We start from the raw sequence: 13,234 nt of genomic DNA on the forward strand, positions 1-13,234 counted from the left end.
TGTTGCGGACTTGTTATGTCTCAGTTCGTGTAATTAGATGTACGATACTACGATACATTTGGATATATTAATGATAATGTTTACTTGAACGAGGATTTGATCAACGCAAATAACAGATAACCCATTCCAATGGGTTGTTTGCAATGTGTAGAAATTATATATCCTCATTGCTCGCGCTGTAGATCATGAGCAAGACGAGTTGAACATCCAACAAAACTCCAGAGCTATGTACGAATATGGGATCTACAAAAGCAGATTGAAACAAGTTTTTATCACAACATAATCAAGAGAAGCGTAGTCCCTTGCTGGGATCCCAGGTTCCCGGCTGAGGGGCACGAGTGGGCTGGCCCGGGGCTGGTCCAGCTCCTGTACTGGGAGTACCATTCGGAGGTGCAGCGGCGGATCCGAATCGAATCCCCATTTCGGGGGCCCAAATACCCGGCATACCCCCCGGCATGCTCGGCGTAGAAACTGGGGGCGGGGCTACGGGTGCACGCACCGGTTGGGGTGCCGTCAGAGGGGGTGCCGTCTCAGCTGGTCGTACGGCGTGAACAGGTGGGAGTGGCTGTGATGGCGCCTGGGCGGGCTGCGCAGCTGAGTAGGCGGAGGGAGGGCGATGGGTTCGAGCTGATTCCTGAGGTTGTTGACGCAGGTGTGGCTGAGAAATATGCAGTGAGGCCATCGCTGTGGCATTGGAGATATCTCTAGTTGGGGGAAATTTAATGTCAGCGATACTCCGTTAGTTTGATGATGGGTGCTAACACATACGCTTCCAGCTGGCTTGCCTCCATCCGACGCTGGTGGACAAAAGCCTTTGCGTCGTCGCGGAATCGAGCTACAATCTTTGCAAGGTCATTGTAAAACTTTCGCCCGACATCGAGGTTGGAAATGATCTCCTTATACTTCAAGTATCCATTTTCCAGATCCTGCAGGGCTGCTTCTCGTTCCTTTGTGGACGCGTCACCCTTATGAGACCCAGTAAATGCCCGGTTGGCTTCTCGGACCTGATCTGAAAGATGATCTTGCTCTCTCCGCTCCTGGGCCAGCATCTCACGGTCTGAATCATATAGCTTCAGCTGCTCTTCAAACAAATCCTCAAACTGGCTTGCCTGGATGGGCTGCATGGGGAATTCCCGCTCCAGTCGAGCTGTCTCTGTCAAAAGCGCCGGGTCTAAATGCAATATATTAGTAGATTTCAAGACCAAGGAAATAGAGAACACATACGAATATCATCCGCGCGAGCTTTCTCCTTCAATGCTTGAATTCGCCGCCTCCGCCGATTCTCCATTCGGGTGACCTCGCTCAAACAGCCGCGCAACCGGTTAGACTCGCGCTCAACTTCTGGTGGAATCACAACCCTCCGGCTACTGGGCACAAAGGATTCCAAGTCCCGATTCGTGCCAGTGAGAACGATGAAGACAGATCGTGAATCTCGCAGCTTGCGCTGGACGAGGTCATCACTGCCCTGGGCGGAGGTGAAATAGCCTTCGATTTCGGTCAAACTCTTGTAAAGCTTAGGCGCGGCGGATTCTGAGGTTCCGCGGGTCCAGCGATCGGTGCCGTATTTATGGCGAGCTGCAAGGTCCTCGGCCTTCTCAGCCGAGAGAAGCTCGACGCCTTCATTATACACAGCCAGGTCATTGCCTTTGACTCTGGCGGTGTCTTCGATAGACCGGTGCAAGCGATTTAGGCCATCTTGTTGGCGCATTTCCTCCGCATGCGACACAAGCATTGGCGGGAGGCCCAATGGCTTTTCAAGCGCTTGCAAAGACCCTGGTAAATTGAGCGATGAAAGCAAGCTTAAGGTTGATGTTAGCAAAATTTCCCTTGAGAATTTTGGTAATTCCCTTGAATACATACTCTCGCAACTTGTCAGTCATCGACTCTAATTCTCCAATGAGGGTATCATTGACTAGTCGGTCTCGACGATCAGTGTAAATGCTGGCGGCAATGTGAACTGCGTATGGGACCAACTTCGAGAACAGCGGCTGGCCCAAAGGTCCATTATCCCCAAGCATAGAAATCGCATCCGTAACCTGCGAAGGTGCCTTGGCAAGAACCATGCTGGCACGCTCGATGGTCTTGAGCTCAGACTTGGGTGGCACGGGGTTGATGTAGATCATATCATTATCCTTCTCGGCGCGCTTGAGGTCTTCCGCAACACGGCTTTTCAATCCAGTCAAGTCACCTAGTACAGTCCGATTAATCCACCGCTGCTCTTTCAAACCTTCGCCAACACAGACCAAACAATCGCGCAGCCGAGCAACCTCTTCTCCGTACTTGCGTTTTTCCAAACAGTCAAGCGCTTGTCGGAACTGAGCAGCAGCAGCAAAATGGTGATGCTTTGCAGTCATGTGGTGGATCCAGTCCGTACTGATTGCATTCGACTTGACAGCCAAGTCACCTGCGTCGCCGTAGAAGTCTGACACCTTTGCTGCAAGTTTCGCAATAGATACGTCCTTCAGTCCATCCTTGACAGCTTTCTGCCAGAAGCACTCCTGGCCTTGTCCGAGCAAAAGAAGTTCCAAACTCTGCAGTGTCATTTCGTCCATATCCTCTGGCGGCGATGTTCGGAGTTCTGGGATGATATCGGTTCGAAGATGGCTCAAGACCCCAGCGGCAGAGCAGAGGTAGTTACACGCCTGCTTGAGTCCATCTGCGGTAGTTCGGTTGGTCGCATATGCAAGCTGGGAGTATAATGCGGCGAGGTTGAATATGACGTTGGCTAATTCGAAGCGCAAGTTATTCTGTGAGACTAAAAGCCATGTGTATTCTTATTAGCCTCATATCCCTTCAAATCGGACCAATGTGGAGGGTGTGACCCCAAGATACTAACTCACCTGGCCGCGAAGCATTAAAGCCAAAAGCCGGATACCACGAAAACTCGACTCCGACCTATATAGCACGCCGAATGTCAGCTTCGAGTACCAAAGTATAGAGCCATGACCTAGAAAGAACGACGCACATCAATTGGGAACTTTCCACTCAGCCATTTCAGCTGAGCCGCATATGTGACCAAGCGGCTGATACCACTAAAATGCGGTTCCTGAACATTGACAGCCTCAGATCGCAGACGATCAATGATCATCAGGTCCTCAGCAAACATATCTGGGCGCTGGTCATATTTGGAAGAGATGTACTGGGTGATCGCTTCGGAAAGCGAGACGGTATGGGAGCGCCGGAACGGGAGTTGGAGGATATTACTGTATTAATGGAACAAAAGAACAAGTCAGTGAAATTCCTCTCTTTTCACAACCTCTCACAAACTGCTGGGGGTACTCACGACGCCATTGTCGCTCGAGGCGGGGTGTGGAAGTCTCCGTTTGTTTTGACGGCGGGAAGTTCAACCCCACCGGGCAACGGGGATGACGTTTAATGGCCTGAGGCATGAATTCAGTACTTCCGGCCTTGGAAGGATACATGGCTCAAAGCAATCTTCATTCGACACACACCCCTCATATTTAACGCTTATCAAAAGTTAGCAATTGACTCATTTTGGCTTTGCAGCTTGTCTTAAACCGATATAAGGGATGTTATATGCAAGGTAACACTCTGATATCCTTTTCAGATGTCTTTCTTGGATTATTTTCAATATTTTTCTTTTCGATGATATAACTAGCTAGAAGTGCCACCAGGAATAAGAATAATAACACCAGTGGGCGGTCTAGGCATGTCGCTCTCATCACTTTACGATGTGTAATATACTAACGCACTATAAAACTTAAGCCGTATAGAGAGAGGACTTTTCCATGCATGACCAGGGATAACCGAATAGGATCCCCACCCGGCTTCTTGAAAGACTAAACCCACTATTCTCAGGGGTAGTTTACTATATTGCAAAATGATGGAGCCAAGTTCATCCAAGTTCGCACACCAGTACAGATCACCCTCGGTAATTAGGTGAAAATAAAGATAATTGTGATGGATGTGCTAGACCGAATTTACAGAGACTTTGTTGTAGGGACTAGATATCAGTTTGCAGACTTGTTCGAAATATGACAAATGTCATTGTAAAACTATCTGATCTCTTCATACCTGAAATTGAAGCTACAACAGATTCTCTCGGATTCCATTAACTCAAAGTAGCCTAAATTAACCTGCCATCCTATAATACAGTAGGTATGCTATGGTTTATATATAGAAACCAGTGGTAAAGATGTCAAACTATATTAACGGCGCTAATCTCGATTCCGTAGGAGTTCAGGGTTCTTGGCATGCAAGCATTGTATGGCGTATGCATAACGCTAGGTTGGGGTTAGCGTTGAAAGAGCACCCAATGCCACGTTAATTACACGGAATTGACTGATTGTGAACACCATATTTACAAACCGTCGTCTTATGAATAACAATCGCACTCTACAAAGTAGCCCTCAGAGGCATCAAGGGCGTAAGCAGCAGCCCGAGCACCAGGGGTCGGGGTCACAGTAGGCAGAGCACCAACAATATTGGAACGGCCACCATTGGTCTCAACAGAAGTAGCAGAGCGGTTGACGCCAATAGTGATGTATCCCACAAGACTATCGGCGAGAGAATCACCCAGCTGAGACACAGAGACTACGGCAGAGTAGCCGTCTCCATTGGCGCTGGAGTAAAGCGAGTCCTGGGAGCTGGTGGTACGGTTCGGAGTCGAAAGGTGATCATTGTAGGGGGCAAGCTGGTAGACCGAGTTGATAAGGTCCTAGTCAAAGAACAGTTGGCCCAGGTGCTGTGCGCCAGAATCGCTGTAGCTGGTATCTTTGCCCGTCACGTTGGTCCGAATGGTGACGTGGATGTGGGTGGTGCAGGAGATGTAGTAGCCTGGGAAGATGGTCGGGAACTCAGTCATGCCAGCTGACAGTCAGGCTATCTGAGAGCCAAAGAGGCCGTGGTAGTACCATGTATTGGAAGAATACTAGACTGGGAAAAGCAAAACAAATAGAATACCTCCACAGCTCCTCTAGGGAGCCTAACTAATAAGTTCATGCAGAGCAAGTATAGCAATTTTTAGAAACACGATCCATCTCGCTTCCCGTCCCAATCTCCTAATTTCAGTCCCAGCCGTCCATCATTTATCCGCATCATTAAGTATTGATCTACCCGGGTATAATTAATGGCAGCTCTTTCCTGGGATAAAAATGGTTGAATAATGTGCCATTGATCTTTCGCCTCGGGGGACCAAACTGCCCATTCTCATATTGGATTGAATACAGCTGAAAGCAATCAAGCTCCATATCCCATAATAGACTTGTCACATATCCTTTATTTTATCCCAACGGGCTTCAGGTACTGTCCAGAAGCGCTGGAGTATTCGGCAAATTCGGCAGTCCATGTATTAGCGATCCACTGCTGAAACGAAATTTGGGGGTGCGACGACGTGTCAGACATGGCCAAACGGATCTATGAGGTGCAGGACGATTCGGGTGCTCCAACAAAACGTACTAATTTGTACACCATACCCTTTAGGCTCGTTCTTATGCTTTGTTGGGCACTATGGAGATCAAAGTTTGATCCCTGCAAATGCACCCTGGTTACCAGGCCTCCCCTGGACTATAGATAGCCGCTTCCCCCACCTCAAGAGAGCTATCGTGTCGCCTTCCAATCTATCCTATTATACTCTACTATTCTCTGAATTGATTCTGCCCCCCAAAATTGGTCCAGACCAGGCTCTGTTATAACAGCTCACAACGTCCCACATACAAACACTGCGATGTCCGCAGGTCATCGTGCGTTACCTTGCTTAATAGTCTGCGAATGCATCTAACTTACTATCTGCTAGCGTACCGAAGCCTTCAAGTGCCTGTTGAAGTACCGTTCGAGCTGAGACCCTCGCTAGGCAAAGGATGGGGTGCTTTCGCTACAAGACGCATTGACCGAGGAGCCCTAATTTTGAGCGAGAAGCCAACCTTCATTATCCGGAAGTCGCATACCGAAATCACGGATTACCATGTTGCTATGGCATTTCAGCAATTATCGCCAAGTCAAAAATCACAGTTTCTGCTCCTTCGTGACAATGGAGCCAGCTGTTTTACAAGTATGAATGATGCTTTTGCTGAAAACTCGTTCAACATCAATTCAGGCCTCGACAAGCCCGAAGCTCATGGCCTTTTCCCCCTTCACTCGCGCTTCAACCATTCTTGTATACCCAACTCTAAAGTTCCAACTGTTAGTGGAGAGGTCATTTCAAGCTTCGCGACTAGGGACATAGACGTTGGTGAGGAAATCAATTTCTGTTATAATACAGATTTCGAATGCAGGACTAGATATGAGCGTCATCAAGCCCTACGTTTTACCTGCGATTGCATGGCATGTCTACCCGGTACTCCTTTCCAAAAACTTAGCGATATGCGACGGCGATTGATTCGAGGACTCCAATACCTTGGGCGTGGCGTGGACTTGGATGGGCAGAGACCGAGTTCGCATTCTATTATTGTCGACTCTACAATGAAGTTTGTCGCAGAAACTTTCAGCATAACTCTTTCATCTAGATTTATTTACGCCCTTCTGTCGATTTTCTTTCTCGAAGAAGAGGGGTTGCTAGATGATTTTATGGACGAAAGGTTGAGACCAGGCTTAAACCAAACAGTGCGGTTGTTCAAGTCAGAAAGCAATCAGAGAATTGTTGGGCTAGCTATGGAACAGAAAACCTGGGTAAAGAAGTTGGAAGTGGCATTCAGACTATATGGCCGAGAAGATGCTGCCGATTATGAAGTTACCCTAGCGCTGCGAAGATTGCGCTCATTTGTTTGATGGTATTTTTCCTTTCTTGCATATCACTTCAAATTTTGATAATTCATTCTGCTATTTGCTGAAAAATGAGCTTCAAGCTCATCCATGTATGTATGTGGATAATAAATATGAGAAAAGACCTCGATGTTCACAACGCACGATGGCAAAGAAAATGTTCAGTGTGTGGACCGCCATTTCATCCTGACATGGCCATATCAACGGGTGGTTTACTGAGGCAGCTCATCGATGCGCATTCTAATGTATTCAAAAATGCTGAGCAGAATCATGTTGTTAACGCCGGTCCGGATAAGAATGATGGAAAGCCCCTTGTACATGCTGGATTTGGCGACAGCTTGTGAGGCCTCGCCAATCTCGCTGGTTTTTCCTAGCAGAACACTCTGTGCACGAGTCTTGCGCGTATCGAGGGGATATGTCTATGATTCACGTTAGTGTATGTTTGGCACAAAACGGCGTATCGGTCTGATCACATACGCAGAACCAGGGTACAGTGCTGCAAATGGCACCAGCAATCATAGGTGCCCCAAAGGGGTTCTTGTCCTGGCCCAACTCCTTGGCTGCTACTTGCTTCACAGTCTCGTAAACACTGAAGTATAGTCCTGAGCCCACAGTGTCGCGCAACGCATGCAGACGGAAACCGGTGTAAAGGCCCCAGAATCCATGTCGTATGTAGATCTGCCTGATGGCTTGGACGGTCCCCAAGCGGGGTTTGTGACGCAGAGATTGGTCTCGGACTGCGTCTGGGGCAGCCATCGCGCGGTTCGAGACTAGAACAGAGGTCTGGACGACATTCTTCGCTAACTCAAAGGGGCCTGTTTCAATGTCAGGCTGTCCCCTTCCGCTCTTTCATGTGGTCAATATAAACATACAAGCAATAGGCGATGACACCAAGCCAGCGACAAGGCCAGCAGTGGTGAAAGTCAGAATACCCGTCACGGTGGGGGTGCTTCCAGGCTTTTTATAGTGGTCCAACGGGTTAGAACCAGTTACGCGTTCGACGTTGTCAGCTATCATGTCCTTGAAGGCATTGTACACGGTAAAGTTGACGACACGGACTACCGTGACACTCGCCAAGGGTGGAAGCGCGCCTGTGTGACGATCAGTCGATCCTTCAGCTACCGACTCATGGATACCAACTTACCAGCAACATATCCCCGAGGCCCTTCGGTGCGCCAGAGATAGCGAACACACTGCCATATGTTCTTGAAGTTGTGTCTTTCAGATCAATTAGCATGCTAGTTCCCATTTCCAAGGTCACGTAGAATACTCACGTCTGCATCCGAGTCTTGACGTTTTCCAAAGGAGTCTACCCAACGAATCACGACGAATTAGCATTGTTGATATCCAATGTTAGGGTAGCCATGAAGGGTGAGAATTTCAAGCAAAGTCCCGCAGAATCAGGCACTCACCACCGCCAGCGTCGCGCAAATGGTTGACGCACCCGAAGCCACCTGGGTTTTGTACTTTTTGAGGAGTCTGTTGCGTGTGGCCTCGTCCATATTCCAAGCTCTGCGGTCTGGCATGCTGGCGGTTCTTGTGTGGTGATTTGACGAGGGTAATGGTGCATGTTCAGAACTGTTGTCACTAGTCATCGCTGAACGTTCTCCATTGGCGGCGAGGAATGTCTAAAGTGATATTTCTCCGGTCGTAGCAGAACGTTTGACTCCGCACAGACTCTTATACTTGCAGGCTGGGGAACCCGATGGAACGCAAAGCGGTCTCTCAGAACTAGAGTAGACCGTTCAGCGTCCCACAATTGTTCATTAAACGGGCCCGACCAACCCAGCTCTATCTTCAGTCTGTTGTAAAGTACCCCGGGGCACTCTCGCAATGTAGATTGGCGCGTTGAGATCCGTATTTGCAGATTATAAGGATAGGTTCGATATGGGTGGCCGAAACGATTACGGCCACAGCAAAGATGCGACCCCGCGTTCACGAATGGGATCTAGGAGGTGTGGTGCGGGATTGGGCGGTTCAAGTGATATTCTGGGAGATCCCCCTGTTCCAGACAGTCGGGGTGTTCTTGCCCAAGATGCGTCGTCTATAGCAATGGGTTACTAACAGTGATCGGGAGCTGTGGGGAGACGAAGACGGCCATTAGTATCAATTTACTTTCCACGCCGTTCTTAATAGCAGGACGTAACGGATTTCGAGTTTATCTGTTTCATGAGGACAACTTACTGACAATATTCCCAGATATCTCACCAGACAGAGGGTGAGCTGATGCTATGTGAAGGAGAGAAGTAGGAAGTGCAGTAAAATGGCATGTGGACCGAGCTTAACCTAGGCGCTCAATGCGGTTTAGGGCCAAACAGAGTGACGTCTTCGTGAACAGCAGCGGATAACAGTGGACATCTTCTTAGTGCTTACCCCCGGATTAGTTGGAAATTCACATTGGAAATGGCATTGTTAGATTTAGAGACACTGATCTCATTCTATCGGGAAATCAATTACACTATCTTTAATCTTAGTATCTCCGTAGCACATCTGCCGGTCGCAGTCTGATCATGTTTTGCTAACCTTCTATAAATTTTGTGCAGAGACAGGAAGAGAACTTTATGGGCTACGGAGTATGTAAAGTAGACCTTGGAAGCTGATCACAGAAGGTTAGACCACGGATCATGGTGATATCTACTTGACAATATATGTGGAGGGCAGTACTCCGTGACCGGGTAGGGCCCCACGTACATATGTAGGGATTGGGCTTATTACCACCCACCAATTAATCGCATCAATCGAAACCGTGGAATGATTGTAAACCAAATTCCAGACTCCAATCTAAACCAAACCACTTTTCTGTGATTGGGAGAGGCTGCAGATCATTAAGCAATCCAATTTTCCAGTAAGCCAGCTTCCTTGGGTAGTCCCGACGCTGTAGGTACGGAGTAGGGGTAGGGAGCAGCTGTTTAAATATGGGGTATTTGCCTCATGTCACTGCAGTGGACCGCAAGAACGACTCTTTCCCGTGGAAATGGTATCATCGTATGAGGCAATATGGCACTGAAATCGGAGAGCACTCCATTTTCTCCTTGGGAGGGTTGGAAGGTTGGATGGCTGCTCATAGAACGATGTCCATATATATATAGTCAGGCCATATCAACTCCTGCAATTGGATGCATAATCAACAATACCTGATTCCAACTGTGCTACCAGATCAACTGAATAATGAATTTTTGAAGAGGTTGATTGCACAGGGTGATCACCTTGTGATTTATCTTGTACGTCCCGGCCTCTTTTCACGTGAGACCCAAGTTTGATCAACAAACTCATATTTTTCTTTACTTTTCAGGATCTTGTAGTAGATTACGTTCCAATCGATAATCTCGACAATGATGAGGTTATGTGAATAAAATTGTGCAGTGCCGCGGACCTGGTTCCTCGGGACCTCGGCCTCTCCCCGCAATTTCATGTTGAGCTCCCCACATACCCCAGGCTTATCTCGTATTTATAAGACCTTGCTTCTCGAGCCAGACCTGTGATAAATACCTTTACCTTTACCTCTACCGATAATTCAACTCACATATACACCATGGGAAAAAAGCAAGGAACCCCCGCCTATGTCCTAGGCGTTGGCATGACCAAGTTTATCAAGCCACGCGGCAAGGTCGACTACCACGAGCTAGGCTATGAAGCCGGCATCAAAGCCATGCTAGATGCGAAGATTAACTACGACGATGTTGACCAGGGTGTTGCATGCTACGTCTATGGTGACAGCACATGCGGCCAGCGCGTCTTCTACCAGTTCGGCCAGACCAGCATCCCTATATACAACGTCAACAACAATTGTTCGACAGGCTCGACAGGCCTCGCCATGGCCCGCACTATGGTTTCCCATGGTGCTGCAGACTGTGTGCTGGTCGTCGGCTTCGAGAAAATGAACCCCGGTAGCTTGCAATCCATGTACAACGATCGCGAGAACCCAACGGGGCTGTTTGGAACAATGATGGCCGAGACGCGGGGTGTGACCAACGCGCCGGGTGCTGCACAGATGTTCGGAAACGCGGGTATAGAATACAAGGAGAAGTGCGCAACCCTTCGGGGCAATATCAACTCTCGGCAATAAGGGATATGATGCTAATTGGTAGAAAATAGGTACGGTGCTAAAAACGAGGACTTCGCGGAGATTGCCCGCATCAACCACGAGCACTCCAAGCGCAACCCCTACTCGCAATTTCAAGATGAATACACCCTTGAGCAGATTATGAAGGCACCCATGATCCACGAGCCTCTGACCAAGCTGCAGTGCTGCCCAACATCGGATGGCGGTGCCGCCGCTGTTATTGTCTCGCAGGACTTCCTCGATGCGCGACCCCACCTGAAGGAACATGCCATTCTCATCGCCGGCCAGTGCCTCGCCACCGATACCGATACAGTCTATAGCAAGAGCTCTATTGACCTGATGGGTTTCGGCATGACGCGCCAGGCGTGCCGCACTGCCGCGGCTGAGGCCGGCGTGAATGTCAAGGACATCAAGGTCTGTGAGCTACACGATTGCTTCTCGGCCAATGAGATGATTACTATTGATGCGCTGGAGCTGTGTGAGCCCGGTCAGGCTCATGAGATGGTCCGCCGTGGCGATATCACGTACGGCGGAAAGATGGTTATCAACCCATCCGGCGGTCTCATCTCCAAGGGTCACCCGCTTGGTGCTACGGGTATTGCTCAGTGTGCTGAGTTGGTCTGGCACCTGCGTGGCTGGGCAAACAACCGCCTGATTGACGGTACTTCCGCAGCACTGCAGCATAACCTTGGTCTGGGTGGTGCCGTTGTTGTGACTGTCTACAAGCGTACTGACGGTAAGGTCGCCACCGCTGTGCCTTCAGATGTTGTTGGCAAGATCAACGGTCTAGGCTACAACCCAGCTGTGGAGGCCAAGGGATTCACTGCCGAGCAGGCCAAGTCTGTCGTGAGCAAGAAGCACAGCTCTCAGTATGCCCTTTCAGATACCCAAGAGCGGGTCCTTGCCAGATTCTAGAGGCATAGGTAAACACTATTTCGATCCAACAATTTGTACATATCTCTATCGACCAGACTTGAAATTGCATGATATCCTATTTTTCTCGCAATGCATCCCAATGTATCCCAATCTATATGCCCAAAATGTTTAAAATCCGTTCTATAAACAAGCACAAACCATAAGAGAAATTATCATGAATGCGTCTTCTCCCAATCCTCAGGGAGCTTGTAGTTCTTCGGCACAGAATACTGCCCTTTACAGCTCCCCGGACCCCGACACTTCAAATCACACTTACCATACAACCGACAATAGCACTCAGAAGCACTAGGACAAGCATCGCGATTCAACTGGTCAAGGTCAATACCTCCATTATCCCCATAGTTCGCAAAAAGAATATGCCAGAGATACGAAACAATCCGACCAGCCACACGGTCATCACCAGGCGCAGCCATAGATCCCCGCTGAAAATTCCGCGCAACCCCATCATCACTCCCATCAAGCAGCCACTGCCGAAGCGCGATATACTCATCCCGACCATGCTGCCAGATCCGGTCGCGGGAAACAACAAACTGCGCACAGCACTGCGCGCGCACGGCATCATTCCGACCAAGACGAAGATGAAAAGCATTGCGAATCTCTTCGACACGTGCTTCAGCATCCCCGCCAAATATATGGCCAAGCGCCTTCGGCAGGGCTATATCTGATGCCGAGCGCGGACTCCACGGCGACACGACGCTTGACAGTCTCATTTCGAGACTGCCCTGCGCTGGCACGGAAGAAGGACACGTACCGGCACTCCAGTCGCAGCGCAGGTTGCTGTACCCGGCTGGCTTCAGCGCTGCGCGAACGTCCAGGCTGCGTAGGAGCGCTGCGTTGTCGTAATCTGGGATGTCGTTGTGCCAAGCCCAACGGCTGCCGTGCACAAAGACGGCGCCGGCGGATGGTATGTCCGCGTAGTTGTCGATTAGGAAGGTTAAGTAGGCCATTGCTTCATGTCCGCGGTTTGCGGGGACTTGGAGCAGTTTGGAGGTTTTGTCTGCTGGCGCGTCCACTTGGTACATGCATACATGGTACTGGGTGCGAAGGGGTTCCAGCCAGGATGGGTCGCCATCCGTGGAGACATGTGAGACTATTAGGGCTGGTTTGGTTGTTTCTGCTAGGCCGGGGCATATTCCGCGGGCTTCCGGGATGATGGATGAAGTTGTTTTGTAGCGAATTTTGGTCCAGGCAAAGAGTTTGTCTTTGGCTGATTGCGGGCGGTTTAGGTATAAGATGAAAAAGAGAATGCAGAGAAAGAAGATTAGTTGTGTAAATGATCTTTGTACTTTTCGGCCCATTTTGTATATTTATTCATGCAATTATATGTGTCTTCTTCTTTTCTTTTGCTTCCAGACTGATATTTCAGATATTTCGGAACATGCGGGAATGTTGATGCCTTAGGTGTGAATATCACCCCTATTTGCAGGATCTGCAGGATCTGCAGGAGAACTACCGATAGGTTTGGATGTGGATGAACATAGATTCTCATTCTAGCTATACTCTTACAATATTCCT

General features: G+C 49.1%; 5 protein-coding genes across 5 annotated transcripts; 1 reads left to right on the top strand and 4 right to left on the bottom strand.

The window, feature by feature from the left end:
- Positions 1–283: 283 nt before the first annotated feature.
- On the bottom strand, positions 284–3,291 carry PEX2_058770 (putative pH signal transduction protein PalA; the record flags this gene model as incomplete). The annotated part of the gene is made up of 7 exons (XM_016743150.1): positions 284–704; positions 769–1,171; positions 1,225–1,799; positions 1,861–2,755; positions 2,841–2,895; positions 2,966–3,203; positions 3,284–3,291. The coding sequence occupies 7 exons, from the start codon at positions 3,289–3,291 to the stop codon at positions 284–286; spliced, it is 2,595 nt and encodes an 864-aa protein (XP_016595872.1).
- A 1,045-nt stretch (positions 3,292–4,336) lies between these two features.
- PEX2_058780 (Intradiol ring-cleavage dioxygenase, core) lies at positions 4,337–4,825 on the bottom strand (the record flags this gene model as incomplete). Its single annotated transcript, XM_016743151.1, has 2 exons — positions 4,337–4,678; positions 4,748–4,825. The coding sequence occupies 2 exons, from the start codon at positions 4,823–4,825 to the stop codon at positions 4,337–4,339; spliced, it is 420 nt and encodes a 139-aa protein (XP_016595873.1).
- A 2,107-nt stretch (positions 4,826–6,932) lies between these two features.
- PEX2_058790 (putative mitochondrial carrier protein) lies at positions 6,933–8,246 on the bottom strand (the record flags this gene model as incomplete). Its single annotated transcript, XM_016743152.1, has 6 exons — positions 6,933–7,139; positions 7,198–7,535; positions 7,593–7,811; positions 7,865–7,938; positions 7,995–8,029; positions 8,133–8,246. 6 exons carry the CDS (start codon positions 8,244–8,246, stop codon positions 6,933–6,935), a joined length of 987 nt encoding a protein of 328 aa, XP_016595874.1.
- Positions 8,247–10,252: 2,006 nt separating this feature from the next.
- PEX2_058800 (putative sterol carrier protein) lies at positions 10,253–11,698 on the top strand (the record flags this gene model as incomplete). Its single annotated transcript, XM_016743153.1, has 2 exons — positions 10,253–10,746; positions 10,816–11,698. 2 exons carry the CDS (start codon positions 10,253–10,255, stop codon positions 11,696–11,698), a joined length of 1,377 nt encoding a protein of 458 aa, XP_016595875.1.
- A 173-nt stretch (positions 11,699–11,871) lies between these two features.
- Positions 11,872–13,017, bottom strand: PEX2_058810 (DUF3431 domain-containing protein; the record flags this gene model as incomplete). The annotated part of the gene is made up of 1 exon (XM_016743154.1): positions 11,872–13,017. The coding sequence occupies one exon, from the start codon at positions 13,015–13,017 to the stop codon at positions 11,872–11,874; it is 1,146 nt and encodes a 381-aa protein (XP_016595876.1).
- Between the last annotated feature and the right edge of the window lie 217 nt (positions 13,018–13,234).

The sequence above is a fragment of the Penicillium expansum genome, assembly GCF_000769745.1.
Source record: "Penicillium expansum strain MD-8 chromosome Unknown contig190, whole genome shotgun sequence".
Taxonomy (NCBI): Eukaryota; Fungi; Ascomycota; class Eurotiomycetes; order Eurotiales; family Aspergillaceae; genus Penicillium; species Penicillium expansum.